At 36.2% G+C, this 22,273-nt stretch overlaps 1 protein-coding gene across 2 annotated transcripts in view; it reads left to right on the top strand.

Moving 5' to 3' along the window:
- Plppr1 (phospholipid phosphatase related 1) overlaps positions 1 to 22,273 on the top strand; it is a 282,868-nt gene that overhangs the window by 246,722 nt on the left and 13,873 nt on the right. For both annotated transcript variants that reach the window (XM_063224526.1, XM_023565531.2), the window contains one exon: positions 5,465 to 5,597. In XM_063224526.1, the coding sequence (XP_063080596.1) occupies positions 5,465 to 5,597 (133 nt within the window). The remainder of the gene's footprint in view (positions 1 to 5,464; positions 5,598 to 22,273) is intronic.

Raw genomic sequence — 22,273 nt, 5'->3', positions numbered from 1 at the left:
AAAATGAGGAGCTACAGTCAAGAATACACACTTTGAGCTCACACCCCTAGTGACCTGACTCTTCTGGCCAGTCCTTGTCTTCTAACAGCACAGTCAGCAACTGAACTCATCCGTGGACAAATCTACTGATGAATATAGCATTTCCACAATCCAACGAGCTCTCAGACATATGGGACTTTTAGGGGGCACTTTAGCTCTGAACCAAGGCAATTATTCACCACGATAAAGTAAAATTCATGGCAAGAAAGCAAGGATGATTTAACATAACCATATCCAAAAGCATGATATAGGACATTAGTACAATAAAAGGCATTAGTCATATTATTTTAACAGATGCAAAGAAAGCATTTAACAAAAGTCTGCCATCTTCCATCATAAATTTTTTTTAAATAAATTAGATGAAAAGAAACATACTTCAACACAACAAAGGACTTATATGATGAATTCATAGCCAACATCATAGTAAACAGGGAAAATCTGAAAGCCTTTAATATCTAAAAGAAGACAAGGACACCTATTCTCAGCACTTTCATTCAACATAGTACTGGAAGTCCTAACAACATCAATTGGGTAAGAAAAAGAAATAAAATGGACCCAAATTAGAAATTGGACTGTGTATGTAGAAAGCCCTAATGATGCTATCAAATACTGTTAGGACTTCATAAATAAATTCAGTAAAGTTAAAATATAAAGTCAACATATGAAAATCATTAGCATTTTTATACACTAATCGCAAACTACCTAAAAAAGAAATAAGGAAAACACTCCTATTTATAATTGCTATAAAAATTTAAAATACTTAGCAATAAAATTAACCAAGACAATGAACAATGACATTGAATGGAAAGATAACTCATTTTCATGGACTGGAAGAATCAATATTGTAATAAGACCCATACCACTCAAATCAACTGCAGGTCAATGAGTACCTGTGATATGGTCACTAAGACTATATTCCCAGTGAATGGAGAATAAAATAGCACTGTATGTGTGGTTAGGGAAATGAATGTCCAAGAAACTCTCTCATCAGGATGCCATACCAGTGATATTATTAAAAGAAATAGAAAGCAGTAATAATATTCATATGGAATAAAAAACTTCAAATGTGAAACTAATCTCAAGCAAAAAGAACAAAATCAGAGGTGTAACATTACTGACCTCAAAGTACTCCAAACAAAACATCATAGTACTGGCATAAAACCAGACTCATAAACCAAATAGAACAGGATAGGAAGCCCAGAAAGAAATCCCCAAAATTATAGCCAATGGATTTCAACAATGATGCTAAGAATATGCAATAGAAAAAAGACAATTTTTTCATAAATAATGTTGATAAAACTGGATATCCATATGCAGAAGAATAACATTTGGACTCTAATCTTACATCATATATAAACTAAAATAAATTAAAGGCTTAATATAGACCTATAACTATGAAACTTCTAGAAGAAAACATAGAGAGAAATCTCCATGACATAGATGTTGGCAAAGATTTCTGGATACAATTCAGAAAACACAGACAAAAGAAAAATTTAACAGTGGATTTACATTAACCTAAAAGCCTTCTTTGCAGCCAAGGAAATAATGAATAGAGTAAAAAAAAATCTACAAGTTAGAGAAAATATTTACAAACTGTACTTCCGATAAGGGATGTAAGTTAGTAAAATCATTACAGAAAAAACAAGTTTGGAGGTTCCTAAAAATCAGTCAAACAGAACTGCCATACAATCCAGCAAGCTTACCTTGGGTATATAGCCAGAGGAAATGAAATCAGTATGTCAAAGAGATACCTGTCTCTCATGTTCATTGTACCACTATTTACAATAGTCAAGGCGTAGATTCATCCTAAATGCCCACCAGCAGATGAAAAAAAAGTTAAGTTCATGGCTGTAGGGATAGAATTGTGGTAAACTGGGCCTGGGGTGTTTAGGAAGGAGCACTTGAGAAGATGTTACTGAAAGGATATAAATTTTCAGTTAAACAGGAAGAATACATTCAAGAAATCAACTGAATAATATAGTAACTATAGTTAATATCAGTATATCATATTCTCAAAAATGCTGTTAAGTATTAGCCAAACAGCTAATATGTTAGGTGCTGTATGTGTTAATTACCTAGATTTAGTCCTTTTACTCTATTTAAACATCATGTTGTATGTAATAAAAACATGTGTATTCTGTGAATTTAAAAAACAAAACAACTTTTATTATTTTATGAAGAAAAGTAGTCTAAAGCTGATGTGTTCTGTTTTGTTTATTTGCCTCTTTGATTTGCATATGTGAAAGATATCTTTATCAAGATACAGTAGCCACCCTTACTTAAGATATCTTTATTATTATCTGAAGGTTCCATGTCACTTAGGAGTATAAAGAATGCACCAATGGAATTTGCCTGCAGTTCATTCATTGCCAGGTCTACTTTGGCATTGACCATTTCTCACCAGAGGGTCATTTGCCATGATTGATTCAATGTTTGTTAGCCAACAATCAGAAAGGCTGAGATAGGCAAGACCGCCAGGGCTGAACACATGGAGAATCCCACATGCCCCAGCTGCTCTGAGTAGAATAATAGATTGAGACAGAGTGGGGTGGCAGAGGTACAGATGGAGGAACCCAGCCATTGCCAAAACCAGAGTCACAAATCTTCCAGTGTGAACAAAGAGGCATACAAAGTGGGTTGTGGACTTGTCAGAGGACACAAGACACTTTACCTGCATAATCTTCCATCCCGTGGCAGAATTAGGCCCTATATGAGACTACAGGATTCAATCCATGGAGTAAATGATAGCACCCGATGTACAGTTAGAGAATTGAACATCCATGACTGATATTAGGAAATGAGAGCTAAATTGTTTCATCAGCAACCTTCACATCTGTCAGTTTTCACCAAAATCCAGGAATGTCTCACTCTATTTCAAATATAAAGTAACCCCTTATGCAAACAGTCATTGTCATATAATATATTCATGTATTGAAGTTACTAGATACATAAATCAGAATACATTCCTGCTCTGATTTTTCCTTTTATGTTCTATACCTCATTTTTATTTGAAAGGTGAATGCCAGTATGGTCTTTGTCTCGCTTAGCACTCTTGCTATGAAAGTCTTAGGACATTATAGATTTATCTCATCCCCATTCTTTTGCTTTGTTTAATCTTTTGCTTTGTCTAACCTTTGTTTTTAATTTTTAGCTGCTTTTCCTCATCTGGCATGCATAGTGCAAATCCTCACTGAATGGAGAATTTCTAGGATTTACACACCTCCTTTCCTACAGAGCAGTGGTGGTGAACCTATGGCATCCGTGCTGTCCTGCGTTGCTTTTAAATGAAAGCTCTTAAAGGTTTTGCCACCACTGCTATAGAGTAAGACTGGGGTTTTTAAAATAGCTAAGGAAAGCAATGTTTTTTTCTTCTGATTATTTATTCTCCTAGGTTTGTAAGTGTCCACTTCATGTCCCTGGTTAATTTTTAAGTCATGTGTAATTCATAATATTTCCAAAGGAGGGAAAAAGAACTTTTTTTCCTACTCTTACAAACTGATAAGACAACACTAATGATAGATAATATGTACTATGGGGAGCTGTATTCCTCACATACTGAACAAATCTCTGGTAGATACCAACTGTGTGCTCTATAATTTAACTCAATTCTATTGCTATCTACCTGAAGATAACCTCAACCCTCATGAGTTGAGTGCTCACTTTTACAAGACTGTCCCCACATCAGATACCACTCACATATAATATGTTGTAATTGCACTTCTGACTGTAAATCAGGCTCCCACAACTCTCATGTTTTGTTCAACTGATTTGCTAGAATAGTGCACAAACAAGACAGATCAGACAACAGAGGCACAGAAAAGTTCAGTAGTGCGTCAAAGTTCATCAGGGTGAACAGGCCAGAAATGTAGCTTTGAGACTAAAAATGGCTGGCTTCAGTGTTCTTCATTTCAGCCAACATCCTAGTCCACGGTAGGGACTGAATAAAAATATTTGAATTTGTACTTAATATTCAGGACACCAAAAGCAAACAGTTTACATGCTGTGTGTTCTAACTGCTGTAAGACTTGAGTGACATTTGAAGTATGAGACAGAATGGTTCAGTTGAAGCAGAACCTTCAGGCACATTCTAGAACTATCTCAGATACCACCTGGTTGTGTGTTGCCAAGTTTCTGGTGGTATTTTCACCTATTAAGGGGAAGGGGAAAAGCTGAAAAAATTCTGGTTTTGAAAATATCTATTTCCATTACCTGTGTACCTTTTATGATATCATCATTTTTGTCCATATAAACATATTCCATCACAAAAGGGAACTATAAAGTATGTGAATTATTAAAACATTGACAAACTTTCTCTAAAACTGCAGGTCTATGGATAGCAAAGAAAATCAACTATAAAATCATGTTCTTCTGTAAAAATGTTGAAATTGAGATGAGGAAAATGAAAACCTAGTATATAATATGGTGGGAAGTATATAGCCTAGAGACCAGTTAGCCTGGATTCCAATAACAGGGTCCCCATGTGTTGTGCCTATAATTTTGAAGGCAAATCAATCAAAGGTGCTAAACTTCGATTCCTAACCAGTAAAGTAAAGGTAATTACACCTGCATTTAGAGTCTTGAGAGCGTCTCACTTTGGCAAAGTGCCTGACACCCAGTGGTCAGTAGATAACGGTAATTACTAACTTTTCTTCTTCAGTCCTGGGTTTTACTCTTCAGTTGCAGCAGTGTCAGCATTTGTTAACATTTTCCTCATGCCAAGTCCTTGTTTTAAGTGAAAACGGATTGAAAAAGTGTGGGTGTTGTAAGGATAATTCAAGGATGGAAGATGTGGATTTCACCGTCAGGGAGCTTATGGCCCCTCTTAGGATGCTGTGATTTTAATGAGGTGGGGAGCAACAGGGGATACCTATAAGCTGTGATTTAAGTAGTAATAGATAGGAGGATAACGGGAGGTAAGTGCCATAATAAAAAAGCAACCTCAGCCATTTCAGCGTAGAAGAAATGCGTCTCAGACAAACATCATCAAGTAAGGGTTTGTAATGTGTGGATAATGCTATTTTGATGTATGATAAATTTCTGCTGCAATTTGATGTAGGTATACGATGCCTTCCTTGACACAGTGGCTCATCCAAATCATTCCTCATCATTGGAAAACATATAGTGAATTTTAAAGTACTACAAATCAGAATGAGCTTTGTCACAAGTTCTGTTACAATCTATTACTCCAATTTATGCCTTATATGGAATTGGAATTTAATATTATGCCTTAGCTCTATCTGAAATTATCAATTATTGCTTCATTCAGTTCTTTGAGGAATTAAATTCAAACTACTAACTCTCCATCTCTCCAACATACCATTTAAAAGGACTGTAATTTTAAAAGTTACTTTTTTTAAAAAGTGACTTATCTCTCTTTAATCAAACAACTCTCCAGCTTGACATTCCTGAAACATTCTTTTCCCAGATTTTTATTGGTGAGATATCCATGTATTTTATAAAGTCAACACGGGAATCCCTGATTGCGGAGGAGAAAACCATTCTGACGGGAGAATGCTGTTACCTGAATCCCTTACTGCGAAGGATCATCAGGTTCATAGGTGAGTACGAGAGCCTGAGGGGCTAAGGCTTGATATATAGGAAAAGCTCGCTAAATGCACTGAACATTTTATGAAATAAACTATAGAACTTTGAACTTTAAAAGCAAAGGCTGCTTAGAGCATTTTCTACGAAAGCTAGATTCTGAATCTTATCCTAGTGCCAAGGCAAACTTTTAATCCTTGGAATAAAGTGATGTTAATTAAATTGTTTTAGAAATGATTTTAACTCTGCCAGACATGGTGGCATGTATCTCTAGTCTGAGAAGTTGGGAGGCTGATGGCCATGAGTTTGAGGTCAGCCTAGGCTACATAATGAGTTCAAGATCAGTCTGAACCACACAGTGAGACCCTATCTCAGAAAAACAAAAGAAAAAAGACTTTGACTTTAACTTTTTCCCTGTACAGCCTTTATCTGAGGTTTTCCCTGGACATGTATTTTAACATTGGTTGAATATTGATACATTCATCTTAGCTGGTAGCAACAGAGGATACATATAAAATAAATTTAGAAATAATCGTATTTCCTGCCAATAAAGTTATTACAATGAGAGCTTTTAAAAAGTGGGAAATATCTATCAGGTTCTTAAAAATAATGCCTTTCCAATTTTGTGGTAGCATTTCTGGTTAATGATAAGCAATAATTAAAACATGTTCTACATCCTTTCTTCTAGGATTTATATGAAAATCCCTGGACTGCTATGGATAAGGATTATATATTGGGCAGACATGTATGGGTATAGGTAGAAATACAGGTTTTGCATGGTTCATGCATGCTAAGTAATCTATAAAGGACAGTTATTACCATGTTTGAATGAGATCTCGCAAATATCTACTGACTTGATCTTCTTGGGAGTCACAACAGAACACCCAACTTGTAAAATGGCTTATTTTTAAAAACAAGGTGTGTTGAAGACACTGAGGACTAGGAACACAGTATGTTCCCATACCTTTTGGTAATTATTAATCTTATTGTAGGAAAGGGTTATAGATATAAAGTTATAGATAAATGCCCACATACAATCAAGTATAGAGTAATGTCTCTGTTGGCATGGGAATGAGGAAAGTAGTACAGTGGAAACCTGAGAAACTTTAATGTAACATAAGTAACCCGTAACATTAAAATAATCCTAGGAATTTACTAATTATATTGGAAGAATAAACATTTCTGTAGATTGCAGAAGACTGTAGTTGGCTTTTCTGCCATAACTTGATCAGTAGTGTGATGCCACTACTATTTCAACCAATCCAAATTATGGTTTCTTTCAAAGATGCCCAGAATCAGGTCACTCCCCAAAAGAGCAGTTAAATAACAAATCATTAAGAAGAAGAGAGGAAAGAAGGAACACTGACCTCGGTACTTTACATACATTGTTTGATCTTATCCACTTGATATCTTTAAAAGTATTTTATAGTTCTAATTATACAGATAAACAATCCAATAGAAAATGGAGTCATGAGTTCGATCCCTGGTACTGATAAAAAGGAAAAAGACAAAAAAGAAAAGAAAATGGAGTAAAGTAACTCTTTGTAAGCAGTATTGTATGTGTGTATGCACACATGTACATAATATGACTCCAGAAAAGACATTGTACATCCACCATGTGATCTGCTTCATCTACATGGAATGTAACAGGTTATTCAAAGCAGAAAGTTATTAGAGTACAATTAAATGAAAATATCTTTAAAAGTCACTCATTTTTCTTTGGCAAAGATAAATCATATCTATTTGTGACTCACTTTAGGTGAAACAGGATCCAAAGAATAGAAAAATTTAATATTTGGTATTTGGTATTTTTGCAGGCTTCTGGGTTTGACAGGGTAAATCTTGGTTTGCTAAGGGATGTCAGAAGGCCTTACCATCAAAGAAAAAGCCTTTCAGATTTCCTGTCGTGGCAGGTGAAGGTCCCGCTTGAGAAAGCCATGCTGAGCTGAGGCTTAACTTCTGCACCATCACTGTTAAAGCAGAAATATGTTACTCTGGAAGAGCATTACATTCCTACATTCTTAAGCATCAGTCCATTTGGTTCTGTCATAAGCTAATAGTGACCTCATTGTTGAACACATAAACCAGAGACATTCAAATAGATCAGTTAGAGGTCAGCATTTTAAGGAAGAGATGCTAAAGTGAAGATATAGCCAGCAAATAACATGTAAATCCTGGAGAACTGGAGGGAACAACATTGAATTACTGTAGAGTAAAAAGCATTTGTTTCATGCTTTCCCTCTTTTGTTTTATGATACCACAGTCTGCCAGATTGCTCAGGTAGAAAACTGGAAGATACACTGAGCTATCTGGGAACTAGTTAGAAATGCAGATTCTTGGTCCCTACTGCATACGTACTGCTTAGACAATCTGAAGGTGGATCCTGATAATGTGTGTTTTAGCTCTGGTATCTGTGTGATTGTGATGGATGCTAACATTTGAAAAGCACTGATATGAATTATTAACATTTTAATTGCAACTTTAATTAATCTCCTTATGTATTGTCTTGTATCTTAGTTCCATTCACTCCAACCCTACAAAAATCTTTCTGAAGCAAAAATAGGAACAAGTCATTTCTCTACCTAAGAACTTTCAGTGGATTCCTAGTATTCTTAACAGCCTGTAGAGCTCCCAGAGTCCACTGTTGCTATGTCTTCAGTCTCGTCTCTCTCCAGACTAAATTGCTTCATGGATCCTCAAAAGGATGATGTGATGTGTTGCTTTGAATCCTGTTCATGTTGTGTTCCTTCTACTGAGACTACCCCCCTGCTATTTTCTTACCATCAAACCTGGCAAAATCTCACTCATCTGCCACAATGGTGTTTAAACATTACTATTTATTTATTCAGAAAACAAGCTAGCTTGTCTTTCAGGACCCCACTGCACCTTGCACCTACCTCTCTTGAAAGCATGTCATAGTAATATTATAGCTAGTTAAATCTGTTGTTACTTCTAATAGGGTGCAATTCCTTAGACAACAGGAGCTGTGTGTTTTTCATTCTGTCAGCATCATGGTGCAACATACATGGCAGCTGGGTTTTTCAATATATATGGACTTTTATTTTGGATGGATAGAGAGCAAAGATAAACTTTATTAAATCTCAGATTTGTCTAAAACTAATTTCACATTTCATTTGCTTCCCTTATAATTACTTTTATTACTGCTCTTAAGCTTAGGTCTAAGATAACAAAGTACACAAAATAATTTCTAGGAAAAAACCTGAGAAGCCTGTTGTGACATTTCAAATAGTAGGTTTAGAGGGAGAGCAGTGAGGAGAAGTCTATTTAACTTAAAAGAAATAACTCACTCTTTCTTTCTGAGTAGCCATAAATTAATGTTTTTCATAACAGGAAGAAAATATGGTACTTGAAATAAAGATTCTTTAAAGGGAAATATTTTCTTTGACAAGAAATTAAAGTAAAATAAAATAGTAATCAAAATGTAAGCGTTATTGTGAAGAGCTTCTAAGCCTTTTTTTTCTAGTTTATTAGACACCAAAAAAAAAAACACTATGGAGTTGACACTGGAAAATGACAACTGTTTGAGATGACTATTTTAATTAAATTGAAGTGGCATGACATGTGCAAGCCCTGAGAGCTGGGTGCCCGGGGACAGCGTATGTAATTATTCTAGACTCCGTTACAAATAGTATTTCCCAACAACCAGTTGCAAAAAAAAACCAACGGACTATCAAACTATGTTCTAAGAAAATAACACTTTAGGCTGCTAATAATGAGAAAAATGGGATTCTGTTACATGTCTTTAGGTGTAAGTCATTATATCCTTTCTTTCATTGCATTTGACAGAAAAATAACTTTAAAGTTAAGTGTTTTTCATCTTAAAATGCCACCACAGATAATCTGAGCCAAAGAAATAATTAGAACTATAGGTTAGTTTTATGTATTAAAATAATGTTGTTATCAAGGACTTCTATCTAGAGACAAAGAATTAAAAATAATTAGGCCCCTCAAATTCAAAGACCCAGTGAAAAAAATGGGCATTTGAGATGATATACAGTTCTCAGGTAAAGGAATGCAAATGGTAAATAAATATATGAAAAACTGTTCAACACCATTGTTCATTTGAGAAATGCAAATTAAAACAATAGTAAAATTTCACCTAGCTCCAGAAAGAATGGTTATCACCAAGCAATCAACCAATAATAAACTTTAGAGGGGCTGTGGAGGGTAAAAAGCCTTTTCCACTTTGGTGGGGTGTAGACCAGGACAGCCACTGTGGAAATCAGTACAGAGATTCTTCAATCAACTGAGATTTACCAGTCGCATTTGACCCAGCTATTATCCTTCTGGATATTTTTCCAGAAGAATTAAAAACATCAGACCACAGCAATATATGTGCACCTATGTTTATAGCAGCACAGTTTGTAATAGCTAAACCTTGGAAACAACTAAAATGTCCAGCAACTGAGGAATGGATAAAAACCTGTGGTATTTTTATACAATAGAGTACTACTCAGCTATAAAGAAGGATAAACTGGAGGCTTTTATAGGTAACTGGATGCAACTTGAGGCCATACTTATAAATGAACTAAATCAGACTCACATGTTTAAACACCATATTGTCTCCCTCGTTCAAGAAACTGAAAGATTAAACAAGATCCAACAGGTATAATAGATATTGTGAAAGGCAATGAAACTACTCAAAAGGAAAAAATAACTGGGATGGGGAAAAAGAAAAGAAGGAAGGGAAAAAGGTGTATGTGTATATATACAAAACAGCTAAGATAATTGTACTATTGACCCAGTTAGTTCAGGGAAAGAAACTGTGATTGCTTATATGGTTTGATTTGTTTTGCATGCCCATATCTTGTAGTCTGAGCAACTATTTTGAAGGTAACAATATGTAATATAGTAATTATTATTAATTTCTTATCAGCTTATTTTGAAATCATGTATCATTTATATTTGTTTTTTATTGTTTTTCCTTTTAATCTCTTTGAAATAAATTTTTAAAATTATGTTGTCATCATATAAATTATAAGTATCTAATATACATTTAAAATTGTTTTTAAAATAAGGTCCAAATTCAGAAAATGGCATTAAGAATATTAAATGAAGGGAAAATATTCGCAGTATAATATGTGAAAAAATCAAAACTTTTTACTATTGTTTCTGAACATTAAATGATACATTTTATGTGATTACTATATATTATACATACATGTATCTACATCTATATATTACATATTTGCATGTACCATGGAACACAAGATGCAGAAAATTACACTAAAAGTTAATTAACACTTTTGAGTTATAGAATTATGTGATTTTTTGTTTTGTGTTCTATTGTGTTATAATTTCTTTCTAATCATGAAAATGGAAAATTTTAAAATCAAAGTGCTAAAGATTTTTCTGAAAGGGATAGACGGCAAGATAAATCTATAAGAAAGTATGGTTAAGAACTCTAAAGTGATCTTCAGTGTAGAAAGGACAGCTGAAAATGACAGCTTGGCTCCTGAATTGTTCTCTGCAATTGGAGTGGTCTGGAGTTGACCGGGTAACCCTGTCCCACCTTACAGACTGGAATTAAGTGCTAAATGAGAAAAACACAATAGCAAAGCTAGAGGAAAACCTGTCATTTTAAATATTTCCTTCTTTAGCAAATGCTAATTGTACTGACCTTGAAGTGGAAGATTGAATTCCTGTGATGCGCAGGTTATTTTTCTTCTAGATTCCCATTGTAGAAGGGATGCCTGATCTCCCAGGTTTTCAGTGTAAACACTTATAACTGAACTACTGTACCCCAATTTTGTAAGTGGTTAGACGATGTAGGAATGGAGGAAAGGAGCTACTGAGTCAACAAATTTGACCAATGTTTTATAAACACAAATGCAGTCAAATTAGTAACAGGAATTTAGATTTCTCCCTTTCCTATTTTTTCCCTCTCCTTACCTGTTCTTTCTTATTCCATTGCATCACATTGTGTAGTAATAACAACTCACAAATTTATGTTCTCAAGAGAGATAATCCTTTTCAACAAAGACTTAAGGATGTTGCCTCTCTCAAATTTGCAAAGTTCAGTTAAACTCAGTTTACTCAAATATACACAGTAAATTTGGTTTTGTAAATATTAAGCTATTAAATAACTTTGGTTTAGTATTGAAAATTAACTAGTAAAAAGTCTAAGAATTTGCTTAGAGCTTTGGATTTATTTGCCCTACAAAAGGAAAATAAAATAATTTTCATTTCCTGAATAGCTCCCTTCTTTGAAGTTAATGAAAAAAATCTAATCCAAGCATACAGAAGCTATATTATGGACTTTTCATTTATGATCACATAGTTGTTCTGTTATTACTTGTAATAAAAATGTAATTAAATACTAAAGCAAGTCTTTTGGCATTTAGATAGGTTCATGGAGTAGGTAGAACTGAACAGAGTAGAAAATGTGATAATAATTTATGTAACTTTAATTAATTGCCATAAATAAAGTATCATCTAAAAGTAGTATGAATATTTTAAATGCAATTTCAAAGGTCATGATTGTTTATGCTTATAAGAATTCGTACTTGAAGCAAGTTTAACATCTGTCTTTTTGAGAACTAGAAAACCCGTCTCAATTTTAAAGTCATTTAAATGCACTTTATCTAAAAAGAGACTTTATTTTATTCAACCAGTTATTTCCATTTGCATCAAATGCTTATAATTAAAGTATATGTAGGGGTTAGTCATGTTTACTGAATCTTTATGTAATAATGTATGAGTGCCTGTATATACTTTATATACTTTATGTCTTTAAAATTTTGAAGACATACTGATCAACCAAATAGAAATTAGATCTTGTTGAATTTATATTCTAATAAAGGAATTCAAACATTAAAAAAGTAGCTAAATACATTACAGTGTTTGTCAAAGGATAACTGCTATAAGAAAAAATAAAGGGGGTAAATAGAGAGTTTGTACGGACAGATAAGGGATTTTAAACAGAGAGAAATATGTTATTCAGTTAGCACTGTCTAGAGTTAACAGTGACCTGATAGCAAGATAGAACAATCAAGATGGGTAAAATCCCAGAGAACCAGGTGGCCAGGGAACTAGTCCAGTTCTATGTGCTGACTGAGGAAGCTCAATTTGTCCAGAAGTCTAAAAGTAAATCATAGTATCTGTACACTCAACATTTTCTTTCTTAGATTTGAGTCTAGACCAGGAAAAAAAGTCAAGAGAAAAACCAAGGACCTAGGTTCCTAGAATGTAGCAGTGGGAACCAGCATTGAAGGCCAGGTGTACAGTCAAGAAGAAAGAAGACAGGTTGGATCAATGAGGGGAAAATAAATGGAATCCTGGTTTCTAGGCCCTGCGAACAGCTAAGCCACCCGAATTTGAGACTGAGATGTTTGGTGTTCTCTCTGTTTCTCCACGTGAGTGGGGTTCACACACACAAGGAAGGAAAGCTGCTGAAACTGGGGACTATGGTTGGCTAAAAGGCATGGCCATGGAGCAGCCTCCTCTCAGGTCTCAAAATGTTGTGGTGGGGTTGCTTTTGGATGATCTTCTCAATGCAGAGAGCCAGTCTATTCCCTTTTGAATGCAAGGCTGAATATATTCAGCCTAGAAACCTAAAGATTACCCTAATTATTCAGAGGAAAGTTACTGAGTTACACGACTCTACCTTTCCTTTGCTGAGAACTCTCCCTAGTGCCACTGTTTAGAAGTTGAACTTAAAACAACTAATTAAGCAGAGAGCTGCTTTCTATAGCATTTTGCAATGCAGCATGGCAAATTCATGACAAGGAACTTAATTACTATGAAGCAGTGTGTCTCATCCTCGGCACTGTTGACATTTTAAGGCAGATTATTTTTTGATGGGAGCAGGATTCATTCTGTCCTGTGCACATTATAGGATATTTATGTATGTATAGGAGCATGTGTAGGCAGTGGCTCTGGCCTCTATCATACAGATGCCAAAGCATCTCCTACTCCACAAGTATTGATCAGAAGTATCTCCAAACGTTGCAGGATGTCCCTGGGGGCACGGTAAACTGCAGTTGAGAACTACTGCTGTAAGGGTTTAAGAAGAAAAGTACATTTCAAAACTTTTTAAAAATTATAAATGTCTTTGTAGTATGAGAAATTTCACGGCAAAATTAGGGACAGTGTGGCACAGAGATACTATCTGGGCATCTGAAATGGTGCACACCAGTTAGCACAGGGTAGTTTCAAACCCTTTTATAATAATAAAAACTCAGTGTGTGTTTTGGAAATTATTTAAACTATTTGTTACAATGCGATAAAAGTGACCAGGAAATGTACCACAGATGAGGGCAAGAGCGTTAGATCAAGGTGTGTTAAGCACCACCAGGGCTGCTAGCTGCCTAAGGGAGTTGATGCTGGGCTGGGTGAGAATGGAGTGGACTCAAGTCAGCTGCTTTAGCTTTAGAAGGTTATAAACAAAGAATCAGAAATGAGAGTTTTGAGGAACTTAGGAAGCCCTCTGAAAATTTAGGCTTTCTAAAGAACCATTTTTAAGATTTCTTGGAAGACACAATCCTCTCTTCACATTTAATTTCAACCAGGGCATCTTTTTGGACTCACCTACAGTCACAATCTCAGTCCATTTTATTTTAAAAATTCTCATTCTTTTCTGGCAAACTTGTAGTATTTTTCTTCTATCAGCCAAAAGTTTGATCCATATTGCTTATTAGGACTAAGAAGCAGATACTTGCGGTCTACTTGGAATGAGACAGGAGTTGGGCATTAGGGGGAGAAGCAAGGAGAGAACATTTGAGAAGACATTGTATCTACAGGAGACAATGAAATAAAACTATGTGGTCAAGAAAAACATGTAATTTTATGCTTTGGAGGAATTAGAAAGGTATTTGTTAGATTGTTCTGGCACATATAAAAATATTTAAAGATTTTAAAGTTAATTATCCATTATCTTTACCTTTACTTATTAAGATTGTCAGTTACAGCAGGGATAAATTCACAGCATTCTTTAAAAACCACCAGCTCACCACACTGTGAAAGATGGTATACTGATCCAAAAGATAAATGATATATAGTAATAAGCATCTTAAATTTTCAGAAATACAAGTTATCTCTTTCATCAATTTTTAGAAACAAATTTAAAATTAACTTATAACTAGTTCTTTCAGCTTCAATAACAGTAATTAATTCCTATTTAGAACTCCTGATTTACAAAGTGTTTTTATGAATTCTCTATTATTGAATAATGCTTCTGTGATATGGGAACTATTTAAAACCCCTTTTGGAAAGAAGAACCAAAATAAGCAGTGTATAACTGCAGTTTTAGGTGAGTGGGCCTCAGACATTGGAAATCAACCAAAGGGCATTAGAAACTTATAAGATTCACACACCAGAGAAAACAACAGAGTAAGAGAAACAGAATACCATACCTTACATCTCTCACTGCCAGGAGAAGGCTGACAGAGAGCACAGCAAACTCCATCACTATGGATGCTGGTGATCCTGGCTACTGGGAAAATAGCACTAGCAAACTTATATATTTGCTTGTGTATATTTGTGTGCAATATTCAGGTATCTGAGTGCAGTTCCATTGCTCCTCTGCCCACTGGGGTGTGATGAGGTGGCCTTGAACAACTCCATGGCTCCAGCTCTCCCCCTGCTCCCAGGCCCACATGGCTGAGCGGGGGTTAACTACTACTTTGCCTAACCCTAGCCCAGGTCATTTTCGTAGACAGGTGCTAACTTCGGTACTAGCAGAGAGGAAAGCTGTGGTTTCTGCTGCCTCCTCTGCTACACGGTTTCCACTGCCGGCTACCCATACATCTTGTCTTACCACACACAAGTGTCAGAACTGGGTATGGCCACGCAGAGTGTCTACAGTTCCACGGCTTCTCTAGTCCTGCGTCTGGACCTGCACCACTGACTAGTTGGAGAACAAGCGCTTTGCACCTCACACTGCCAGTAGCAGAGCTGATATCAGCAGTGTGTGAGGAAACCCCCAGACCCAGTAGGAGCTACCACTCCCGTTACAGGACTCACCACACAGTGAGCACGCTGTGTCCACTGTAGTCTACACTATACTTACCTCAATTGCTAGAGTGTGCCCCACTTTTCCACAGCCTGCAGAGATAGTGGATCTTTTTAACTCTAACCAGGTATATATACTCACTACATGCAAAGGAGCTACAGGAAAAGTATACCACAGTGTCCAGCTAGGAACAAGGCCAAGAGGGCATAATAACCAAAACCCAAGACATATCTTCAAGGGAAACTGCTTAAAGCAGTTCATACCCAAACAGTGATAGAGATTTCTGATCCACCAGATGTTCAAATTTGAATGTAAGAACTCAAGAAATATGAAAAGACAAGGTAATAAGATGTCATAATAATTGAGGAATTCTTTTATTATAGTCAATGCAGTACACTTCTTTAGAGAATGCTGTAGGATCCTTGTCTGTTCTTAATGCCTGTGTGAGTGAAAGCTACCAAGCATACAAAGCCAAAGAGCCTTCTTAATATACCTATTCATATATGCATATGTTTTGTTAAATACATAAGTAATAAACTTGGGTTTATGGTTAAGAACATGGACTCTGAGTGCACACTATTTAGTTTTTAACCCAAAGACTTCTACTTATCAGCTATGTGATTTGACCCAAATTAGTTGACCTCTGCGTGCCTGAGTTTCTTCATCTGTACAACCTCTTGGAGTTGCAGTGTGGATTAAGTGAATTAATAATGCAAAGCACTTACAGTACCTATCACAAGCCAGGCACGGAGGTGCATGCCTGTAATCCCAGCTCTCAGGAGAGAGGCTGAAGCCAGAGAACACCAAGAGTTCAAGGCCAAGTTGGCTTCATAGCAAGACTATCTTTCAAAAAATAAACAAACAAAACAAAACAACAACAACACACACACACACACACACACACACACACACAACCACATTGACAACAGCTAAATGATTTTTCCACTAAGATTTTCCATTGGGATTGTTGATATAGCCAAAAAAAAAAAAAAACAAGAAGGAACAATAACCATTCCTTTATATGCTGTGTTCCATTTATAACAGTGATTTCATGGAAAATGCAATCTAGAATGAACAGTTGGTTTTTGAATCAGAATGTAGTTTGATGAACCCAAACACAAGAATTTCTTAGGTGTTCCCTTTCCATTACTGAAAATAACATTAGCAAATTTATATATTTGCTTTTGTATATTTATATATATGAAATAAAATTTCTCATCATTTTCCAAATACTGTCCTGTGCCAAAGGGAGAAATTCATTTGAGAATAGATGCCCTTGTTTTGTCACATCATGATAGAAAAGCTACCATAAGAAGAGTCACAAAGCTGCTGACTTTTTCTTTCCCTCTTTTTCCCTTTTCTTTCTTTATTTCTTTTTTCTTTCTTTTTTTATCTCTCTCTTTCCTTTCTTCTTTTCTTCCTTTTTTCATTTTTCATTCTTTCTTTCCTTCTTCCTCTTGTTTTTCTTTTTTTGTGTGTGTGCTAGGGATCAAACTAAGGTCTTATACTTGTTAGTCATACGCTCTATCACTGCACGATATCGCATTAATTTTTGAAAATGAGAAAATATTCAAGCATTCTCAGTGTCACAAAATAGCCATCTGATTGTCTTTCACTGCATCACTTGCATACATCTTTAGCCATCTTTAGCAAGATGTTGAGCATGAACCCATGATGAGGAAGAAGTGGGCAGGCAGGGGTGGCATGAGCCGTAGTTCTGCTCAGAAAGCTGCATGGTGAGCAGTCAAGGGCCGTGGGGCGGGAACATCCACCCCTTCCCTTTCATGTAGGTACTACTGACAACTCAAATCATTTCTATGTATTTTTTCTTTTTAAAATATTATACATTAGCATGAAGCCCATTGCACCACAAAAATTAAAAATAAAGTGGCATAAATTATTTCTCTACATAGCAATATATAGGAACTTTGCTCGCATGTGCTTGTGTGTTAAAATCTAAATTTACAATCACTGTAGCTTCTCAGAATCAGAAATGGAGACGTTTCTTTCTAGGATGTGCATGCCTATGTAAAACCGTGCCCCTCGACACTTCCAGATTGTGCTTCACAATTATCTCCAGTGAGAACTTTTTCCTGTGTCTATCATGGGTCTTCAGTTTCCAACTTAAACTTTCTTTTTTTGTTGTTGCATTGAGAATAAAGAATGTTTTTATTTATAACTTACGACTTACAAGTTTTCCAATTCACAAGATACTTCTAACGTCCCAATTTTCAAGTGTTCTTGTTTTCTAAGTGTGCAACATTTAGCTGGATTTTGAGATGTTTAAAGGAAAGAGACATGATCACTAAAACTTAAATATTAGATGGCTTGTTGTCCCACCCTATTTTCTATAGAATCAAGAATCCAAGATACTGACATGATTTAAAACATAGGAACATGTTCACATGCTCATTTATCCCCTTTTAAGTCTTCTCCAAAGTTTCTTCAACAATGAATCAATTGATAACTAGAATTATCTGTTAAATATTTACTATGTACCAAATCTGATGATGGATATTTTTACTGTGTACCAAGTATGACATAAAAAGAAACATGTTCCTTGAACTTACAAAATTTATATTTTGAGAATCTGTTTGGAGAATTTGACATTACTAGATTGTCATGCAAAAGTGAAATTGCTACTAAGCAAAGAGTATAAAAGGTAAACATAATGGCACAATACTATTCTCAAGTAAAAACGTTTTTTCCCAAGAACTCATGTGATATAAGATTATTTTTCCTTGTTCACTCTTAGTGGAACAAGATCTGTATATATTTAGTGTTCCACAGATGGAGGAGGGCTTGTTCTTCACCTGCTCTTGAGATCTGCTGCTTATGAACAGGTTATTGTGGTTAACACTGACTTCAGCCCCTACTCAGCTGGCTTCTCCATGGCCCCACTGAAGAGTGTCCCCTTTTATCCTTTTGCCTGTTTCTTTGGTGGTCCATAAAGATGGATGTAAGTTTGTGTTTTCAGATGCAAGATATCGTTGACCAAGTCACTGCTGATTCCTGCTACCTGTTACTCTGAAGTGTGTTTCTAAATACATTTAGAAAGCTGGATAAGAAGAGACAGTCAATGGGCAAAGTCAAAGAGCAGAACTTATCTGATAGAGAATAGTTCTATTTTCTGAACAGTCTAATTCCTGGATCTCTGAATCAGGGTCTAGACAAGAAAGAATAGAAATTTCTCTCTAGATTTTCTCTTGTGGCCTTTGTCTCTGAGAAGGTGGGGTTGTATATAAGGTAAGGGAGATAGATATATAGGCAGAGACAGAGACAATGAGAGTGATACAGACAGAGATAGAGAGATGGAGAGAGACACAAAGAGACAGGGAAAAGGACACAGAGAGTCACAGAAAGACACACAGGCAAGGAAGAGGAGGAGAGGAGACAGAGACCAAGACAGAATAAGAAAAAGAGCAAGAAAAAGAGAGAGAGGAAGAAGGGAGGGATGGAACCTGCTCCATAAATAGGTTGTTGCTAGTAGACACACCGAGTTTTCCTCAGGGCTGCCATCAGACCCAGATCTCAGGCTTGGATATTTCCAAATTTCTGTTTTCAGTGTCATCATATGTATTTTAGTGGACATTTGGGAGATGACCCATTTGAGGCTGTCAGTAAGGTGCAATTTTAACTGGAGAATTACACATTTATAATTTAATACAAAACACTTAGTCTTCTGTTTGGGCTCCATCTAAGGTCACAGGCTCTTTTAGAGTAAAAATGAATCTTTATATCTGCCTCACACACCTACTGGCCCTGCTGGTAACTCTGTCTCCTGGGTCTGGGCTTCCTGAAAAAGGCCTGTGTATAGAAGGCGGGAATCCTTGATCAGTTCTGTAGACATCCAGACATCAATCCTGTTATCTTTATCCACCAGATCAATTATCCCTGGCTTTGAAGATTCTCATCATGCAAATTTCTAGGTTATGTTTTTATTTCTACTACATTCTTAGAATAAAAGAATGGGAGCCTTACACTGATCCTGCTCCCATAGCAAGGGAGAGGTCAGAGAAGTCAGAGAGCTTTACTCCTTTTCCTAAACTACTAGTGAGTAGAGATTTCTAATTTGTCACCAGATGCCCATCTGAAATCAGATGGGGTCTAGATAAAGCCCTGAGAACAAAATGAAGGTCTTTAAACACCTTCATCTTCCTTTTTCTTCATCCTTGGCTTGCTCAGCATGTAAGTTCTTTCTGGCCACAAAAAAAAGAGGTTGGCTCTAGCTTCCTCAGGTGGTCTATGTCACATTACAGGGACTATAGGCATCACAAGAAGGTGCCCATCTCTTTGTCTTAATTGCAGTCTTCTTAAAATCAACCGATTTTCCCTCTGTTGGCCACTGCTGATGCAGACATTCTGGTCCCAAGCTGGATGTGAAATTCTTGAAAACGTTTGCAGGGTTCCTGAGCTGTATGTTGAGAAGAACAGGATACTCTTCATCTGTACTTCCAAAGTATCATTCTAGAAATTTATATCTCCTAGCCCCTGAGGCTTGATATCAGCATGGCACAGGAGCATTCAGCATCCCTTCATTCCTTCATACAAACCCTGCCAAATTTCCCTCCTTGTATGACACCCTAATTTGCATATGCATTCTCTCTTTCTCTGTAGTTGATCTGAGAAACTCCTTTGTCTCACCTTATATGCTATGGCAGTTTCAGAATTCAGAGCACACAAAAAATAATAAAGGTCTCAAGCACATGGCTCTAACAAAACAAAACTGCTTTACTTTTAGATTTTGTGCCTGCTGTAAATGCAAAAATCCATTCTGAAATACAGTCACCTCCCCTGAAGCAAACACTATCGATGGAACAGAACTTTAAGACAAATAAAACCAGCTATTACAGTGTATGTGTGTTGGAAGCAGGAGCAGTTACAGATATGAAAACTGGGTTAAAATTCAAGATTTTGATCCCATTTAAAGAATCTCAGACATCACACAAGGATACGTCAATATTTTAAAAGTGTCTCCTTCAGATCATACCTTGTAATACAGAAAACCATAACTGTTACTTCAGACTCTAAGGACAAAAGCAGCTGTTTCAGCTTTTGAAGTTGTAAAAACACAAACAAGGAGTTCAAGGTTAAGTAGCGTGGGTAGAGCTGGAGGGTTTTAGAACAGCCTTGTGTGAGCTGACAGCTGTCTGTAGATCATCATCGAAGGTTCTACCATCTCCTTTACTGTGCACGGTGCCAAACACAGGGACCAGGGACACCTCTCAGGCTGATGCAGTGCCCTTCAGGAGCCAGGTCAAATGTACCAGAGTGAAATGTCAGGAAAGCAAATGTGTTATTCTGATGGAGAAACAGACTTACTCCAAAGGAGGCAAAGAAAAGAAGAGGAAAGCAACTTTCAGCAATTATACACCACACAGCTAAATGCAGAGCTGACACTCACAGACTCACTGTGACCACAACCACTTCAGACAATAGCACTTCAGACACTGGTCCCAGGAGCCCGGAAATGCTCTGTCTCCAAAAGAACAAACCTGCCCTAATTGGGGGCACAAATAAAATGCCAGAGGAAAATGCTGTCACTTGTTCTTTTTCAAATCATAAATTATCCTAGTTTCCTGGAAAAGTATGTCTAGACAGACTTACTGCCCCCTGAGAAAGCCATGGACCTGGTCTTTGAGAATCTTGCTTGAAGATGTAAAAAATTTCCAACCACTCAGGCCTCTGGAACCTGGGGCTCAAACTGCCGTGGATGATCAATGGGTGGCTGCTCCCAGAGGTCAGACCATATGAGTGTGAGCCAGATGAAGCTATTAAAAGAGCCCATTATTATTGTGATAGAGCACGTTCCAGCAAAGCCACAGAAAGGAAAATTATAGCAATCAATATAGATCAAAATGAAACCCACATGAAGATTTCAGTCAAATCTGTCTTCACTTCTGCTATAGTAGATTAACTTTGGGAGGCTAACATTAGCACAATTTGCAGATTCAGAAATTTGAATGCAGGAGCCACACTTGAGCCACAGTATAATTGAAACTGTAGCCTGACCCTTGATGTTAATTCTGTCTACAACACATCATGCTATCTTTGCAGCTGCATTTGAAAAGTGGTCTTCATCCCATCAAATGACTCATAATACTTTGATTTTACACAGCCTCTCTCAATGTATTTAACAAATAAGCTATAGATATAATGAATGGACTTTGAAACAACTCACAACAAAGCTTCTTATGAAGAATTTTGTTAGATATTCAAATTATCAAGAATGCAGTAGAAACAATGACATCATTTGTGTGATGAGGATCTTCAAAGTCAGAGATAATTGATCTGGTGGTTGAAGGTAATAGGGTTCATGTCAGATTTATGCTTTTACACATTAGTCAAAAATAAGTTTTAATTTAGAAAACAATCCTGTTTACTCATATTCAAGCTTGTTGAAACTTACAATGGAATTTATCAAAGAACAGATAAAATCTAGCCCAGGGAGCCTACCTACAGGGTTCTCAGTGAAACAGCAAAGTAAAATAGTGACCATATCACCCAAACTTGAATATGTCCTTATGAATACATTTACCTTACCAAAAAGAGAATTTGCAGTTGCGATGAAGTTAAAGATCTTGAGATGAAGAGATTACTCTGGATTATCCAAATGAACCAAATAGAACCACAACAATTCTTAAAAGAGACAGAAAGCCAGGAATTGCAGCTCATGCCTTTACCCTCAGAACTTTTGAGCCCATCTTGTGCATTTAATGA

The sequence above is a fragment of the Cavia porcellus genome, unplaced genomic scaffold (assembly GCF_034190915.1).
Source record: "Cavia porcellus strain 051 isolate PalLab524CR breed Dunkin Hartley unplaced genomic scaffold, mCavPor4.1 scaffold_1, whole genome shotgun sequence".
Taxonomy (NCBI): Eukaryota; Metazoa; Chordata; class Mammalia; order Rodentia; family Caviidae; genus Cavia; species Cavia porcellus.
The sequence above is the reverse complement of the archived record's forward strand: the minus strand, read 5'-3'. Positions and strand labels throughout refer to the sequence as shown.